Genomic DNA, 17,750 nt, shown 5'->3' with positions numbered 1-17,750 from the left:
ACAGCAAGATCATAAGATGATCTTTGCGCCTACTTCATCTTACTTAGGCTTCGGGAAGTTAATAAAGACTTTAATTAGGTCTGGCAACGCATTCTATATCTCTTTTTAAGTCGAATGCAGGTATGAAACTAGAATGAACTCCTGTACGGCGGCGTATTAGCCTAAGCAGCCGCTTGATTTAGTGTTACCCCTTAAACAGCATTTACTACGAAGTAGCTTCCCACGTAGGCTAAATAATAGGCTTATTTAGGTCTGGAGTCCCCGATCTCGGAAGGGATTGAACCATAAGGCTAGTCTTAGCAACAGCAAGAGAATGACTTACCTCCGGCTTCCTCGGTCGGGCTGGTAACACAACAGAAATAAGAAAGAGGAAGCTTCTATTCTGACTTTCTGGCCTAGCGCATTAAGAGCTTAGAAGGACTTAGATGACGGATGCTGTATAGCTGCTCTTTCGAGTTCGTAGTGCCTACTACCCAAATCTCAAATATATAGAAGAAGTCAAGGCCAGAAACATCAATTCAGACTTTCTTCCTTCTGAAAAAGATAAAGAGTCTGACTTCGTTTACCAGGCTGCCCTCTCCTTTGAAGATGAAACAGGGGCTTGAAAAAGACTTAGAAGAAGCTAACTTGTGATCTTTCTAAGAAAGGAAGGGCTTTCTTTCATACTTTACATTCCTGGGGAAACTCTAGAGTTTAGTTTTTCATCCTTAGTTACAGCCTTTTCTGCCTTCTTATGGCTGATCCTACCTCCACATTCTGACCAGATTAGGCCTATAGCAGAAAGATCAAAGCTTAACTATCAAGACTATAGGTCCCACAAAGAAAAACTCCAAACTACCAATAAACCTAGACCTCAACCTTAAAGAACATAAAGGCTGAATGAGAAGGCAAAGCTAGCAGCCTCTAAGTCATTCTCAATCCCAGGGGCCAGTCAGAAGTTTCCGATTCCTATTTAGATAGTGTTGAAAGGCCTTCCTTTATGGATTCTTCTGTCTATTGAGTCCCCATCCAGTCAGCGACTGACTAAGATTCAGTCTCAAGCTCGGTATGAAATGCCACTCTTAGTGAGTAGGCTAGCTAGGACAGTTAAGACTTTGATCTTGATACTAGCCCCCCCATGAACAAAGTCCTGATACAGAAAAGCCTAAGATTCCTCTGTCTATATACACTGAGACGCCCTTTCAGTAGAAAACTTGTAAGTATTTATTTAGTTAGAGTCCAGCTGTGATTGAGACAGAAAAGAATGGTTTAGACTCCTATTTACCGGGTATTTAGAAAGGAAAGTCTTTGAAAGCCTTTACAGCAGTGGGATATGCAGCAGTAAATTTAAGTAAGTCAGGGATTTCCTTCTCCTCAGCTGTGTCGGATGCAACTGATGAAAGACCAGCAAGAAAGCAAGCAGTCATTACTTACTATCAAGTCCGGAAGAAAACCATTTGGAAGGGACCGGAAAGCCTAAGAATTTACTAATCCCGCCTTTGATTCACTTTCCACGCACTCATATTATCTTCGCCTGTGAATCACCTCATCATCAAAGAGATTATCTTAAAATGCCCTTCAAATCCCTCCGGGTAATTAATTAATTCCGAAAGCCCTTAAAGCGCAGTTCCTAGTTCCTGCCTAGTCCCTAACTTCCTCGAGTGCTACACTACAAGTCTTTCTTCCAAGTCTAAATTACGTAGGCCTCAAAGTAAGTAAGAAGGAAGCAATTAATCTTTTTGTGGAGTTGCTTTTCAACAGCTTCACGTTAAGTCCAAAGCCGTGGCTTACTGCACACTCTATCAGACAGAGTCAAAGTATAGAATGAATTAGTGACAGACCTGGGAATCTTTTTGTCTTAAGTCCTTTCATAGACTGACATCTATAGAGTCCTTCGTTAAATGGTCGCAATCAAAAAGAAGCGCTTAATCTTCCTTACCCGGTACGGTAATCTCTTCCTAATGCCTGGACTTCCTTCTAGTATTTATTTTATTTACTTCACTCTAAAAATTACATATGTAAAAAGATAAATCCTGTATGTAATAGGCTAGAGTCAAAGCCATTGAATTGATGAATCTGATCCTCTATCCGCTAACTTCTCTTTAGCCTCTGACTGCCTAATCACCGGAGGCCTGTCAGTCATAAGATCGGTTGAAGACTTCTATTGACTTGCATTCCCTTACTTCATCAGATCAAGCAGCAATTTAGTAGTCAGATTGACTTACACTGGTTGCTGGGACTATAAGGCTCCTATTCACAGCCTTTGAATTCCGTCCTCTTACTCTCTTTCTATTGCAAGTCGTACTTGATTGAAAGAAGGCTAGCCCCTCTGATCAGACAGCAAGGATGCAAGCCACATTAAAATCCAAAGACAGGCCAGACGGAAAAAGTAAGATTTATCAAGCCAGTCAATCTATCCAAAGAGCCTACCCTACGCCTCCTATAATAGATTCCGCTCCAGCTGCTGTGTAAAAGCATCAAGCAAAAGGAAATAACCGGCCTAAGGTAAGGAAGTAGCTCGACTTAGTAGTAGCATTCCCGAGGAAAAGAAAAGGGCCTAAGCCTGTTTAGTTCCATCTCCTTCTTATCCGTTACAGTCGAGGGCAGTAGAGTTTGAATTTGCTTTCTTTGTAGGCTAGGGGCTGGAGTCCTAGGTTAAGTTCTTCCCCTCTCGGTTTTCCTAACAAAAGTGTCAGTGGGTACCGCGCTTGCTACCAGACTAAGAAAGTGGAGCAATAGACGTTCCACTTGTCCTCTTCCTTGCCCTTATTCTGAGTGAGGACATATCCTAATGTAATGGTAATGAACTAGACGACCTCGGAAGGAACCATTAGAGGAGAAGGGTGGTCGTAGATCAGGTGAGGAAGGTTACTGGCCCAATATGAAGGAAAACGTATAAGATTCTGTGAGTACCTGTTGCTGTATGAGATCTCTAAGGCATGCATACCAAATGTAGAGAAAGTTAGAGGAAAGCCTTCAAGTAATTTAAGCTTATTCGTCCAAACATTATATTATATAGGCCTGACCCTGGTTGTGGGAAAGACTTTTTCAATTGCCATTCCCGATCGAAAAAGAAAGCCAGGAAGCTAGACCAAGGAAGCAAACCTCCGCGTGTTATGCGAGTTTTGTCTATGGGAATTTGAAAGATGTTTATAGGAATAAAAGAACATGGTTTTGATTCCTATAGGGACTAGCAAACTTGTCTTGACCCCTATCCTAAAAAGCAAAGCGGGGCCAAGAATCTACTGCAACTAGCTCTAAGCTAGATACCAGAAGGACACTTAACTGGAAGGGAAAATGCCCTGTTAGCAGGACAAATAAAGACTTTTTGCGAGGAATGTTTTCGCACATAGGTAACCACTAGCCGGCAAAGCCCTCCGAGATGCAAGAATGGGAAGGGAGTCAAAGACTGATTGCCCTAAGGGATTTATTGGTGTTAGCACTTTCCCTCTTACCTTCGTCACCTTGCCTTGGGTCCTTACTCGCTGTTGGGATAGAAGCCAGCTTAGTCTCACTATGTTCAACTAAGCCACTTTGTCCCTTACAAGAAGATCACTAGTATAAGAACCACACCCGCGGCCAGAGAAAAAATAGGGTTTGCACAATTCCATTTCTAATAGAATGCCATCTTTAGCAAAAGCAAAGGAGGATTGATCTACGAATGCCGGGTTATCGAATCTCCTGTTAGGCGCGCCAGCCCTGTTTTCAGGAATTATTGAATCAGAAGCATCTCGGGAGTCATAGACTGTTTTCGACGTGAAGAAGACTCGGTTGTAGATCGCTAGGCCCCTTATTAAAAATTTCTATAGGAAGATTCATATGAAAGGCTAGGCACCTTCCCCCCGGTCAAATAAGGCGCACCTTTCATAAAGTTTGATAGAACTAATGCTACATCTGATCTGCTAATAAAATGAGATATTCTATCTCTTCCTCGGAACAGGTGAATCATAAATTTTATTCACCTAGGAGAACGCTTGAAAACACGATTAGGATAGACCTTTTCCGCGCAGTACCACACAATGAAGTTGATGGCAAAGCGCGAAGAGCGGCCAATAAGACAGGAATTCCAACGGTTGGCCGGTTGCAAACCAAACGCGAAAATTCAAGGGCAGATTCTATTAGGATTACTTGATAGCCGCCTTAGCCTAATATAGAGGATAGAGGGCTGACAATAACAGATCTCTTTTCTTTCCCTAAGGCTTTAGTTGCTTTGTCCTTGCTAAGCCTATAAGCGCCTAAGTGATTGTGAAGTCTGATTTGTTCCCGAGGGATTCTAATAGACTTTCTGGACTCCTCCTTTTTAGCGAGTGTAGGATTTATGTTACAGGTCTGGGGTTCCCGTTATCACTAGTCTTAGTGCCCCTAGATTCTATAAATCTTCTTTTTTTTGGTGGACTCTGAGGCTATGTTATAGTAGGAATGCTTGCTGGCTTGCACTTTATCTTAGACGTCTATCTCACTGTGAAACTCCTAGTTCTAAGACTAGGGATCCGTTGACTACGCATCTTCATCTGTATTTTGATGATAGTCATATGGACCCAGTGAAGCGCCGCTGTCCCTATGACTTTTGCTCTTAGCTGCAGCCCTATCAGGTATGTTTGTTGGTTTGTATCTTGTTTGTTTATGATCTCCTGCTTTGTCGTTACTTCTCGCGATGTCTATAGCAAGGTAGTCAGCAAATCGGACATAATATATTTCTTCTACACATGGGCAGGGCGAACACATCTAAGCGATTCAGCATTCGTAGGAATGGGGAATAGAAAATAGAGTACGAAGGGACTAGTTTTAGAACTTTTATTAGTCAGCTAGGAATCAACAGGATGTCATTACTTTAAAGCTGCTAGCTTAGCGAATCCCCTTTTTGTATTGGTATCAATGCACAAATGCTCATCTCTATCTGTATACATTGCTTGATTAATGCAATCCTCTTGCTTCGCAACCCTCCCTTCTGTCTCAATCGATCGTGTCCTGACTTAATCCATTATCTTCCCTTCCTTAGTAACGGGCAGCAGCAGAAGTAAATAGACAGCTATAAGTCAATATGCGCGCTATCTATCTTTTTTCCCCTATCTCTTGCAATCGCTCTTCTGTCAACTGGAGAGTCTCTCCTTTCTTTACATGACAGTTTACCGACTCAACCCATCATTTCTACCGGAAAATGGGACTACATATCAGACATTTTCAGCTGGAGCTGAGCGAGGATCGGATTCTGAGACTCGAAACAACTCGGCACTTGCATCGGTGAAATAACGTATAATAGATAGACCTGGAAATCGATGCTTTCTGGCCCCTCACTTCCGGCTTGATTAAGAGGTTGAGGGCGCCTCCCCTCTCTCTGGAGTTCGCCGCTTTCTTCCTGTGAGTGAATCCTATCTCTTCCATATGTGAAATTTTCCTTTCAAGCAACCACATTCATTCAGCAGTGACATCGAAATGTGAGATTGAAGCCTTTTCCTTCGCATTTGCTTGTTAACAACGAGCCAACCTTCTGAGGGTTAGGTGAAGGTCTCGTTCCTGGACTGTCCATACATAAGAATAGTATTATTTACCGTAGTAGCAACAATTAGAATTACTAATTAATTATATAAGTAATAATCCATCTGGAAAGACAGCATTAGATACCTCAGAACTAAGAAGAATGCCAGCCGATGAGCATAGGTAAGGGATGACAAGCCTTATTTAGGACAGGAAGGAAGAGAGCATTACGAATTGCCCTATTTGATCTAGTCTCTTCCATTATCAATACCCGTACATACAAAGATCGTTGTAGCAAAGTACGAGGCACATTTCCTCCCGAGCTCACATTAGTTCTTCAGTGGGTGAGTTTTACATTTATCATAGCTCTATCTAAGATAAAGTAAGTTAGAGTGGTCTGCTCCTCTAACTAGAAATGAAAATGTCGTAAGTAAGAGAAAGGAAGTTGATCTGCCTTTCTTCGCGCTGACTCTGCGTAAAGTGAGATGTGTGATAGCTGGCATGGGACTGTTTACCAGCAGCTAATTGTTCATCATGCTTTCTCTGTGTAAAGTGCTGATAATTCTCCTTCCTAATGCTATCGGCTTCCTCCCTGGTACTGTATGGGCCGAGCCTAGCTCCTGGGTAGGGGACAGCATATAGCGGCGCGACACGCGCGTGGAAGCTCTCGCGACTCTTCCCAGTTAAGTTTCCTTTGTGCATCTTGTCTTTCCCAATTCTTTCTTGGTTGATAAACCCAACCGGCAATTGACAACAAACAAGTCTCCCCTTTTTGGTTGGGAGCAGAGCTCTTTTTGAACGGTTTCTGTCATGTCTCCACTAATTCCAATTTTGGGTTCCGTAGTTGGTGCTTTTGTAGGACGGTTGCTCTATTTTGGATCAGAACAAAGCAGCAGTCTAATGACTATCCCCCTTTATGGGATAGTCTTGTTTTTTTGTTGTGCGCTCCGGGGTTTTTTTGGGGTCTCATTAACTAGACGTTATGGAAGGGGACTCGTCTTGGTTATCGATACGTGCCTTTATTTTCTGGTCGCCTTGTATCTTGGTTCTTTTAGGATTTATACGGGCTTACTATTGCTTTCAATTATTTGTCCAGTAGTTTCGAACGAAGGAGGTGTAATCCTTTCTATGGTTTCGGGGGATGGTTCGGCGTCCAGCGTGAACCAGCCGACGCCTACCTATTCCACACAGCCGGGCTCGTCCTCCGAGACGGGGGATAATGTAATTCCTCCTTCTCCTGGAGAAGGGCCGTCCCATCAAGGGTCTGTTGTGCGAAATGAAAGCTTGGAATCGTCAATGCGATTTCGCATTGTACGGCTCGAGCTGGACAATAGCCCCTATTTGCTGGATAAGGCAAGGGGAGACTATTGGGCTCAAATAAGACATGAGCTAGATCATGTTTCCTCTCAGAGGGATTCTAACTCCCTTCTTGAGTTTGAAAACCGGGATCTCCGGATCCGGGAGCAGAAACATGAGTGTTTCCGTCTTTTTAATAGGGTGCTTTCTGAGCACCCTTACTTGGCCGGCCAGGCCCCCTACAAACCTAACGAAGTCTTTGACGACTTCTTGGACGAACTGCTGGACAAACAGGCGAAAGAGCCAGTGGTGGAAAAGGACAAGAAAGAAATAGCTTTCTTGGAAGGACTTCGTATGGACCTTCAGAATAATGGTCCCAATACTATCCTCCCCATCTTTAATCCCACGTCAACCTCAAATCGTTAAGAGGCCCACACAAGTTGATACTTTATCAATCAGGCTACTCCCCGAACATGCCTACGGAAGGTAGGGGAAAGTAAGGACCAGATGAGCAGCTTCTAATGAATTGGGTAATAATAAGTGGGCTTTTTGTAAAAAGATGAGGGAGATTCTGAGTAAGAGATTCGTGTCGGAGAAGCGAAATATACGAGATCACAAACGTAGATTGCTCGCGACTAAATATGAATTGAGACGAAAGCTTTATAAAGCCTTTTGTAAAGATTCGGATCTTCCTAGTGATATGCGGGACAAACTTCGTTATAAGTTGTCCAAGTTGCCAAGAAATAGTTCCTTTGCACGAGTCAGAAACCGATGTATTTCCACGGGTCGCCCTCGTTCCGTATATGAGTTCTTTCGAATTTCTCGTATCGTTTTTCGTGGATTAGCATCTCGAGGTCCTTTGATGGGCATAAAGAAATCGTCTTGGTAGCAACCGCCAAACCAATAGAACAAGGGTTAGGAAGCTGGTCCGGCTAATCCACCCCTTGGGGTGGTCCCCTATCCATATCTGCCGGATGAAGTGATAGGAGGGGATTGTGTTGGATCCATACAGCATCGCCTTTTGGATCACAATACCACTCCATCGGCCCCTGAGATAGAGCTAGCCCGATATCAGGCCGAAGACCTATTGAGGTCAAGGAAGGTGGATATTATCCGCCAAATGGCGGGCCTTGACCCCACAGGCGATTGGATGGGGAAAGGAGCGAGAGCTCTCGATAATCCTCGTACCGCCCCCTTCTTAGTCAAGGGAGCTGCTCCTAGAAAGGCTCTATGCCCAACGGGAGGAGCTGCAGCTACAAGGGCGGTATTCGGCTACCTATTCCGAATTAAAAGGGAGGGTGCCCCAACGGATTATTCCGGATGAGCACTCTTCCGCTCCGCGGGCGTAGCCTGTTTGGGGGGGGGCCTGATGACCCGAAAGTACCAGTTGGCAGGCAACGTGGGAAAGGGCTTTCTTTATTTAGAATATGGGGAAGGACGTTGCACACCCCCTCGGTACAACTTTCGTAAGTAACTCAGCGCTCCATACGGGGAAAATGAAAACAGAATTCGTTCGCCTCCCACATGTTCAATCTTTTTTTAGCGGTTTCCCCAGAGATCTTTATCATTAATGCAACCTCCATCTTGCTCATTCATGGAGTTGTATTTAGTACCTCTAAGAAATATGATTATCCACCGTTAGTCAGTAATGTGGGTTGGCTTGGATTACTTAGTGTTGTGCGCCTAGGAGGGCAGCGCGCTTTGGGATGCGGAGGAGCGAAGCAGCTCGAACGAATGTGAGAGGAGCGAAAAAAGCCCAGCTCCCTAACCTAATGCGGCACCGGGTTCGGACCGCAGGGAACCGTAGCATGGGAGGACGTCTAATCCTTTTGCAGCCGCAAGGCTGGCTAATCGTACGCGGCTGGCTCGAATACCCCAGGTTCTGGAAGGCACATGAGTCCGAACGCTATGTTGAATGTGCGACCGACACTACGTAGGTACCTGTGCAGGTGAGGCGTCGGTCGGTCCTAGAAACGGCGGCAGCGGCGCGAGGAGTTAACGACCGGGCGTGCTGCAACCTAGGGATCACCAGGCAGCTCTTTCGCTCTATAGGGATCGGGGGGGCATAGCACAATTCTTCTCGGAGGAGGGTTGGTTTGCCCGGGTGACTGATCCTGCCATAATGTACTCCTACCTACACGCACTGGCAACCGAAGTCGAGCATACATACGACGATCTTCATGCGTGAATAGCCGGGAGGAAAGAAAGGGCGGTAGATGATAATGAAAAAGGGCGCCGCGTCTGGACGGGCGGAATGGATAAGCGAAAGGCGCCATGCCATGGAGTGAGGAATATCCTAAGTCTCATGTAAGACAACTAAATGCACCTCGAGGTGCTGCCGAGGAACTGGGGGACCTTCTCGAGCACAGGATAGGCGAGAGATAGAGCTAGCCTATTCGTTATGGGGAATCTATGCTCCAGGCCGAATAGAATAGAGCTTACCTCCGGCACCTGGCTTTCTCCGGCGCATATTAGCTGCGCTTAAGAGGCCGGTTTGGCTTCCTCTCTGGCGGCCACTTTCCTTACCTTACCCACGCTACACTCCCACTCCAAGCTACGCCTGCTGAGCAAGATGCATTGCTATTTCCTCTTCTGTGGACGCACCGGAATATGATCCAGGACGAGAAGAGAAAGACTTTGATGGCGGGCTTTATCTCGTAAAGCCAAAGAAAGATGCCCCAAGACAAGGGGGGAAGGAGACATGATCAATAGAACCTGGCTGGATCCGGGCTGGGATAGTGACGCCCATTCCTAACCAGTTTCGAAAAGGTTCGCTCATGCTGGAGGGAGCATCCCCACTTAGTGATCGGTCCGCTAGTTCGCGCAAATCCGAATAAGTTATCACGGACGAGCCACATGCAGGGAAACTTGCACGTGTGGTTCTGGCCGGGCTTTCCTGAGGTATCTAATAACCTTGCTTCTGCTCGCCGCTGGCGCACCTCTCCTAACTATTGCCCATTTATTCCGGAATAATCTTTTTAGGAGGGATAATTTTACATATTTCTGCCAAATCCTTCTATTATTAAGTACGGCTGGTACCATTTCGATGTGTTTCGATTCTTCCGAACAAGAGAGGTTTGATGCTTCTGAATTCATTGTATTAATTCCACTTCCTACTCGCAGTATGCTCTTTATGATCTCGGCTCATGATTCAATTGCCATGTATTTAGCTATTGAGCCTCAAAGTTTATGTTTTTATGTGATGGCAGCATCAAAAAGAAAGTCTGAATTTTCCACGGAAGCCGGCTCGAAATATTTGATCTTAGGTGCATTTCCCTCTGGAATCTTACTGTTTGGGTACGACCGGACAACTACCGATATCTAAAAATCTCCTTTCTTAGCTTAGAATGTTGTTGTAAAATATATATCGTAAACTATCGGATCGGGTATTACTTAGATGTGAAACTTGCAGACCTCATTGGTGATCTTACGGGGGGAACGAAATAAAAAAGAATATATAGACTTGTAGAGACCCTCTATGTAGTTGTCTATCTGAGGCGATCGATCTACATCTTTCCTCATAGCCCTGGGGGTCTCGATCTCCTACGTGCGAAATCTGAGGGACTACTTCCTATGGAGATTCCCCTTGGTCTAATTCCACGCCTTATGACGAAAGGAGAGTCGGCGTGGCGTAAAGTGAAGATTGAGGGATTTAGATAGAAATTCCCTTCTGGGGTATTCCGAAGGTGTAACCTAGGCAACGAAAGAAAAAGGGGCCCGATACTTCAACTAGAGGAGCGACCTGTTGGTTCACCAAACCCCGACCCAGCGTCACACGTTCTCCAGGTCCGAAGGGATCCAGTGCCCAACTACCGACTCCTTCCGGAATTGCGTTATCGGAGCCGAGCCAGGAATGGCCGTTAGTGGACACCCACCACTTTTCACCGGTTAGAGAGGCCCTCTTTAATACATTAAGAAAAGATGTTCACAGGGGCCAGAAAGACTCGGTCATAGGAACTTAGACCGCCTACGCGCTGGTAAACGAAAACCACCTCGACCGGATCAGAGTAAACAACAATGTCGAATCAGGCCGCCCCTTGCCTTGAAAGAATTCACAGGCGGCCACCTGCTTTCCCAAAATCAATGAGGGGAGATCTGCTGCTTACTGCTCACGGAAACATCCGACCTATACTATAGTCAAGTCGTCCGCGTATCTTTCTGATCTCTCTGCCTTCTATTTATCAGATTATTGGCTTTGACCAATTCAAGGTGAAAAAAAGGGGTTGGCTAAAAAAGGGGAAGAGAGGATAGCTTTGGGGTACGCTCACTTCTGCATTTTTGTTTAGGTTATCGAGATTATCAATCGCTCTTTTTAGTGGGGAGGAATAGTGCGTGAATGGCGGTTCTCAGACGAGGGAATCGTTCCTCTCAAAATAAAGATATAGGCTAGAATGAATGCTTCTATCAATAGAGCTTTCACGTCTGCGTATAGAATCGTTCGTTTTTTTGCCCCTTCCATTCCGTTCTTACTATATCATGGGCAGTTGGGTTGGAATCCATGTGATGGTTCGAGAGTGGTTGCAAATATTCTATTCTTCGCATCCATCTTCGGCCTTGTGTTAGAAATGTCCCGCGGGACTGAGTTAGTGGTCGAGTCGTTTTTGGTAATTGACACCCGTCGCATTAGTCTCAATTCATATGTTACCATTCATAGTGAAGTAGCCCTCTTTTTTATGTCTGAGTGCCTTATTCTATCTATCAAAGCCCTTCTTTGTCTATAGCTCGGGCCCTACCTGACGAAGGCCCCATGGTCTGCTTTGATTTTCTCGAACAGTGCCGGCCCGCATCAGGGACTCTCGTGCGAGCCATACGACGTTCCCAGGCAGGAACTGCTCCTTTCCTTTTTCTCCCTATTTAGTTCCTCCCATCCCAGGCGTTGATCTCGCAACGGCCCTCCAGCATGTCCTCATATCGCGTCCGTCACCACAGCTGCCCCAGATAGATACATTGTTTGTTGCCATTGTGACTTGGTCGTCAAAAGGGGCACAAACATAAAGTGCTTTTCCATATCCCAAAAGTCCCAATAATGGGGAACTGGCCTTAGCATCTCGGGTGCCAACGAATGCCTTTGGTTTCGCTTGATTCGAACCATCTCCGTCGAGCCACTGCTTATGGCCTTCTGTAGTATGGGGACCTCGCCCCTATTCTCTAAAGCTTGCCACCCCGTGGAAGGTCACACAAGAAGGCTATTCGACCGACAAAACGTAGGAATTAGTGCGTGCTGAAAAATGGACTTTTCTTTCTAAGTGAAGGGCAGGAGAAAGAATCATGCATCTATCTCGAGTTGCTCCCTTGAGCGATCTATCCCTGGTTTTGTGACGTCGAGTTTGCTCTATTCTCTCGGGCTCCTATCAAGCTTCGCTTCGCGCATGATAGCGGCATTCTTTTTTTGTTTTGGGGAAGGGCTAGTGCACCTCACCCGAGGTTCACGTCGCTAGGTCAATTCATGCTTCGACGCACTCCCGCCTCGTGTTTTCGACAGAGTGTTGTGCCATACTTCGAGAATGACACGGTTCGGAGGAAGTCTAACTCATTTGGGTGAAAACTCCTTCTTCCAATCCCGTAGAGAGGCCTGGAAGAATTGATTGAGAATAACAAGACGATTGACCAATTGAATTAAATAAAGACATCATGCCCTAGACGCGAAGGTGAGTAAGAGAGCCAGGTGAATTCTGCGAAGATGGAAGAGCGGACTTCTGAGGAGACTGGAAGCCTATAAATAATAGGAATGGCGAACTGGAACCTCCTTGGCATAGAAGCTGTGAAAGAATAGGCTCCTTGAGTCATGCTACTGTACCTTAGGCATCTCTAATTTATATGAACATTCACCTTCGAAGCTGAGAAGCTGAAGATGGATATCGGGCTCTGGGATTAGTATTTAGTATAGCGGCTAGTCTCCGGGTCTCTTGAATAGGTAGGCTCAGTACACTAAGGAAGCTTGGTCTGCTTAGGGCGGTTTTACCGAGAAAAAAATGAGATGAATCTGGGAAAAGCCTTGACTTTAGGACTAGAGGGTGGGCTTTTGCCCGGCTTACTGAGACTCCGTTCTCATTATACTCAAATAGAAAGAAGTTGGTTCCTTGACAAGGTGGTCCTATCCTAGGCTTAGAGCTGAGCTAGACCCCTACCCCAAACTTATTTCGGAATGATTTAGAGAGCTGCGAATCAGGCTTTCAGACTGGTGGCAAGCAGGGCAAGAAGATAAAGTCCTGACCCTAAGCAGATTTTTGACATCTTTCTCGCATCCGCTTTCAGGTTTGACATGACATTAGAGCTCTCGTACTTAGTGACGAGTTCGAGCCTTAGAAGCATGCGAAGGAATAAGTCTTGTATGAGTCCTTTAATCGAGTCCCTCTTCTTTAATAGGTGCTTTCAAGTAGAAGTAGCTGGTTTTTTTTTCTTTTTACGATTACGATTCCAAAATATCTCCGCCTCCCCATTCCTTTATCAAAGTATAGTACTTATGGGCGCAAGTCAGTCTCTTCAAGTGGAAGCAATCATAGGGGGTTCTGGTCCGAGGTAAGCCTTCCTCTATCATTGGTAGGCAAAAAAGGGGTAAGCGAACCTGGCTGTGTTTGTTAATAAAATAAGCAAATGGGCAAGTAAGCGCAAACAGTACGAATCTCTTTCCCATCAAGCTAGGCATGCTTACCTAAAAGCAAATCTTTCAAGGCAAAGTTTTTTCTGTATTATGTATTATATTAATAGGCTAGTTGACTTTCTAGAGCCGAAAAAAAAGGCTCAGAACAACCTATTCAATGCAAAGAGCGTCTTCGCCGACATTGAAGCAGAATGCCATTCAAGAATGAAGGTATTCTATTCACCCTAAGAGGCTAAGGGGTCGGGTCAGTTGTGCTAGTCATTTGCTCTTCCGACAAGAGCTCAAGGGCTTTTCTTATACGCCTACCTATATTAGTAGTAGGTGGGATCCCCTTCCACTTTCGATGTAGCTCATATGATTAAGGGACCTAAGTCACAGTCCAGTCCTACGATAGCTGCTGCTTCAGCCAGGTCAGATTGCGGGTGTGGGGGGATGAACTGCTTAATGATGTAAAATGCGCAACGGTTGAGCGATGGAGGAGAGCAAAGCTACCTTGAGGTTGGTAGCTGATGAAAGCCTTTAGGTGGAAGTGCTCATAGCCTTAAGTTAAGGAAATATTACTACATAAATAAGGGTTAACCGAATAATGCGCTGAAAAGATGCCTTAGCTTCAAGGCGAAGTTTGTCGTAGACAAAGGGTTGGTGTAACTAACTGAGCCGATAGGCAATTTCGGACTATTTATATTATAAGACAGTATACCTCGACGGTAAGAACTAGAGGAATGAAGTAGCTCGACTAGAGGGCTTAATTAAGCCTTTTTCTTTCCGAGGAAAATGGCCTACTAGAAATGAAAGCACAGGGCTCAGCACTAAAACTTTATAGGTTTCCGTATTTGGAGGGACAACTACGGCTTACCCATAAGCGAGGGCCTGACCTGAACCTGATTCCAACCTTAACCCAACCCCAGCCTTGAGCCTTTAAAGGTATAAGCTGTGATGGCTTTTTTGGCCCACCAAATGATGCGAGGAAAGTTACTTAACTCTAGGAGGCGATTGACCTTTCCATAGAACAACAATCATATTCAAGTGCCAGTAGAGAAGTTATCGAATTTTTATTGCTTAAGTGATTGCAGGGAAGCTATAGGATCGCTAAGACCTCAAAGAGATCTTGACCCCGAAAGAGTTCACTTAGCTTAGCAGAGATCCCAAGGATGCAAAAGAAGGGGATCCAAATTCAAGGAAGTTATAGCTAGTGTGCCGTGAAGGGACTCCACTTTGAAGATGGAAGGGGGACAGAGAGAGCTTATCCTCTTTCTTGGGCGCAAGTAAAGAAGAATATGCTCTTAGGCAGACTAGGCTCTGAGGAAGAAGAGAGCTGCTAAGAAAAGAGAGTAGCTTGCGGATTGGTCTTCATTGCAGCTTCAGTGGGAATAAGAAAGTCTTCCATTCCACACCTTTACCTTTCTTTCCTAACAGAATGAGTCCCTCCTACTCCTACCTTGCTTAACTAAGGCTTTCTCATGCTTTGAATGCCGGCCTATTTAGGGGTCCACGGCCGTCTAAATCGACAGAGATCCGTACCTCAGTCTTTCTTCTCTGGCTTGGTTTATGTCAAATCAAGAAACTAGCTTCGTGACCATAGGACAAAGAGTTCTTGCAAGGCCTTTTAAGTAAGTCCTCTTTAGCATCTTTCATTTATGTAATACTAGATATATATTATATATGGCATTGGTTGGTTTTAGGATTCGGTTCCATTATGGTCATCCGGGCATCTTTGATAGAATTTTCCACATTACCCGTGGTAGCATCAGTAAGGCTTCTCGGGGCATCAATTTGAGCGGGGGTATCTTTGCCTCCTGATAAAAATCAATCTTTTCTATCATGGATACAAGGAATTTGATTTACTTTTGATATGACTTTTGCCTCTGGAAGTTTCAATTCAACACTGAGGCGTGGAAATGTCACTCACTATGAGTATATTCAGGTTGGGGAGGGTAGAGATGTTGGGCTCAACCAAATCTCTCTCTTTGAAGCAAAAGTGGCTTGTGGTAATGGAGAGCAGACACTCAGCAGGGATATCTATCGATTAGGGCACCGTTTCGACTTCTTCCGCATGTTGTTGTGTTTGTTATTTGACGACAGTAGGATTTTATGCAATGGTAATTCTTTTTCTTGCTGAATGAAAGCTGAACTTTGTTTTTCATATATTACAGCTAATTCCAATGACAACTCATCTTAAAGCGCTTAATATTAAATTTGAAAAAATTGAGGATATTTTTATACTTTTTTTTTTTTCTAGAAAGATCTATTTATATGGCATTGAATGTGCTTTAGAGATTCCAATAATTGTCTAATATGGGTTCTTTCTTGCAGTTGGTTGTCATTACAGTCTATGTTTACTTATCTTGAAAACTTTACCTGTCATTGAGTGGGCTGGAGAAGGCAATAGTGAAATATGCTAGGGCGAAGGGAGACAATGCTCTTAAGGCAGCTCGGATTTTATTGAAGCTTCACAATCTGTTGTTCAATTAGGTCTTTGAATGGCTTTGCCCATGGTCATGGAAATTAGAGGGTTTAGAACTGCATTAAGTGACATAATAATTATTTATGCAGCTTGCAGCCGTTTTCTTTACTTTCTCTCTTGGTACAAAGGTTCACTATTACGGACGAACAGTCTTGCATGGTGGTGCAAAATACAGAGCAAGCGGGCGCGGTTTTGTGGTCAAGCATGAGAAGTTCGCCGAGAACTAAAGGATGTACTCAAGAAAAGTCACTTTGTGAAAGGGCTGGTATGATATGATAGCTTTTCAGATATATGGTTCAGCAGCACCTGACACCGCATCCTATACCTTCCTTACCCCATAAATAGATCTATAGGGGAAAAACACCCGTCATTTGAGCATCCCTCCTGAAATTTCCTTATGCCAGTTCTCTCTCTGCAGCTGCCTTCGATCTAGTGTTCACGCTTCGGTTCTACTCTACTAGACATCGGGGCACAGAACATCCTTCTTTTTCTGCTCCGAACTTCAGTGTCAGCAACTCCATTCCTTCTGGTGGGAAGTAGTCTAGGGTGCCTGCGAACGAAGAGCTGAGACATCTCCTGCTACTCGCGCGGCGGCTTATCAGCCCGTAGCTTGCTTGCAGGCCCTTGAAGAAGGATCAAGAAAGTCACCATCGGAAGTTGTAGTTCGCTGGAACCTCTAGTGGTGGAATTCACTGAAGCAGTGGGCGTGGCAGAGGAAGATCTTTCTATGGGTAGAGTGGTTTAAGCAGGGGCATGAATAGATCGTGAACTCTTTCAGACTCTCAAAGCGGATTCATTCGATTTCAGCGAGTGAGAGGGGAAAGCTGCTTACCGCATTTCCGGGTTGAATGAGGGAAAGACCAACTTCCTTGACTGATAGACAAAGCCTTAAAGTAGCGGGGCGAAAGCACTGATCAGGGTTCTAGGACAGGTGACTCTGTCTTCTTCCACGGAAAGCGACAAAGAGAAAAGAGTGCAAAAGCTGTCACGAGAGAACGAAAGAAAGCACTCTAGTGGGAAAGCGATTAGACCAGGCAAAAGATTCAAGCTGCGATTCCTCTTGGCTATTTTGATTTTATTACGATATCACCAGATTAGCAAGAAATCCCGGTTCAAGCTTTGCCAGAAGCCTTTTGCAGAGAGAAAGTTCGAAGATCAGGATCAGGATTGGATTGAAAATCAATCTCCTCAGCATTCAATTCAAGTGGGTCTATCGATACAAGTGGTAAGACCGATAATTCAGCATCCAAGACCTGGCCGATGTCTACTTCAAATTCAAGTGCCACTTATCTTAACACAACTCGGGCTAATCGACTCCCAGCCTATCCCGACCTGGTGAAAGCAATCAAGCAGGCCTTATATGCTATTTGCCTCCTTCCTTTGAAAGGAGCTTCTCGCCATCGGAACAATAGGGCCGTTAAACTCAGCTCTTTTTCCGGCTTTCCCGATTAGATCAGTTTGGACCTGACCTTGGGATTGGCTAGTGCCCTTTAAGGTTTAAGGCGGACCCTTTCCCTTTAGCTTTGGGTATGAGAAAAGCTAGTCCTCAAGCCCCTCCGCAGTACCTCTTAACTGCAAACCACCCATTTCGCTGTGTGTCGGCGGGCTTATAATGATTTAGAAAGGTGAGAAGAAATGGCTTAAGTCTCACCGGTTACACGAATATCGGCCGCCACTATCGGTCTTTCCGCTTAGCAACGGCAAACAAAGAGCACCTTTCGGGGGCCCCCGCACTGGTCTCAGCAGCTACGGTAACGAAAGCGGCTTTTTGATTGCCACCATTTCACGAGTACTCCTGTCACTGGACTTAAGACAGCTTCCTCAGATGTCACTCAATCTTTCTCAACTTGGAGTCTATCATCTAGAGTCCAAGTTACGTGATACACGGTGGTTGGCGCTAAACGCCTTGTTTTATTCCTATTCGCTGCTAACTCC

At 45.0% G+C, this 17,750-nt stretch overlaps 1 protein-coding gene across 1 annotated transcript; it reads left to right on the top strand.

Moving 5' to 3' along the window:
* The first annotated feature begins 6,582 nt into the window (after window positions 1-6,582).
* LOC114926174 (uncharacterized mitochondrial protein AtMg01280-like) lies at window positions 6,583-7,176 on the top strand. Its single transcript, XM_072231803.1, has one exon. The coding sequence runs from the start codon at window positions 6,583-6,585 to the stop codon at window positions 7,174-7,176; it is 594 nt and encodes a 197-aa protein (XP_072087904.1).
* Window positions 7,177-17,750: the final 10,574 nt, after the last annotated feature.

The sequence above is a fragment of the Arachis hypogaea genome, unplaced genomic scaffold, assembly GCF_003086295.3.
Source record: "Arachis hypogaea cultivar Tifrunner unplaced genomic scaffold, arahy.Tifrunner.gnm2.J5K5 arahy.Tifrunner.gnm2.scaffold_22, whole genome shotgun sequence".
Classification (NCBI taxonomy): domain Eukaryota; kingdom Viridiplantae; phylum Streptophyta; class Magnoliopsida; order Fabales; family Fabaceae; genus Arachis; species Arachis hypogaea.
The sequence above is the reverse complement of the archived record's forward strand: the minus strand, read 5'-3'. Positions and strand labels throughout refer to the sequence as shown.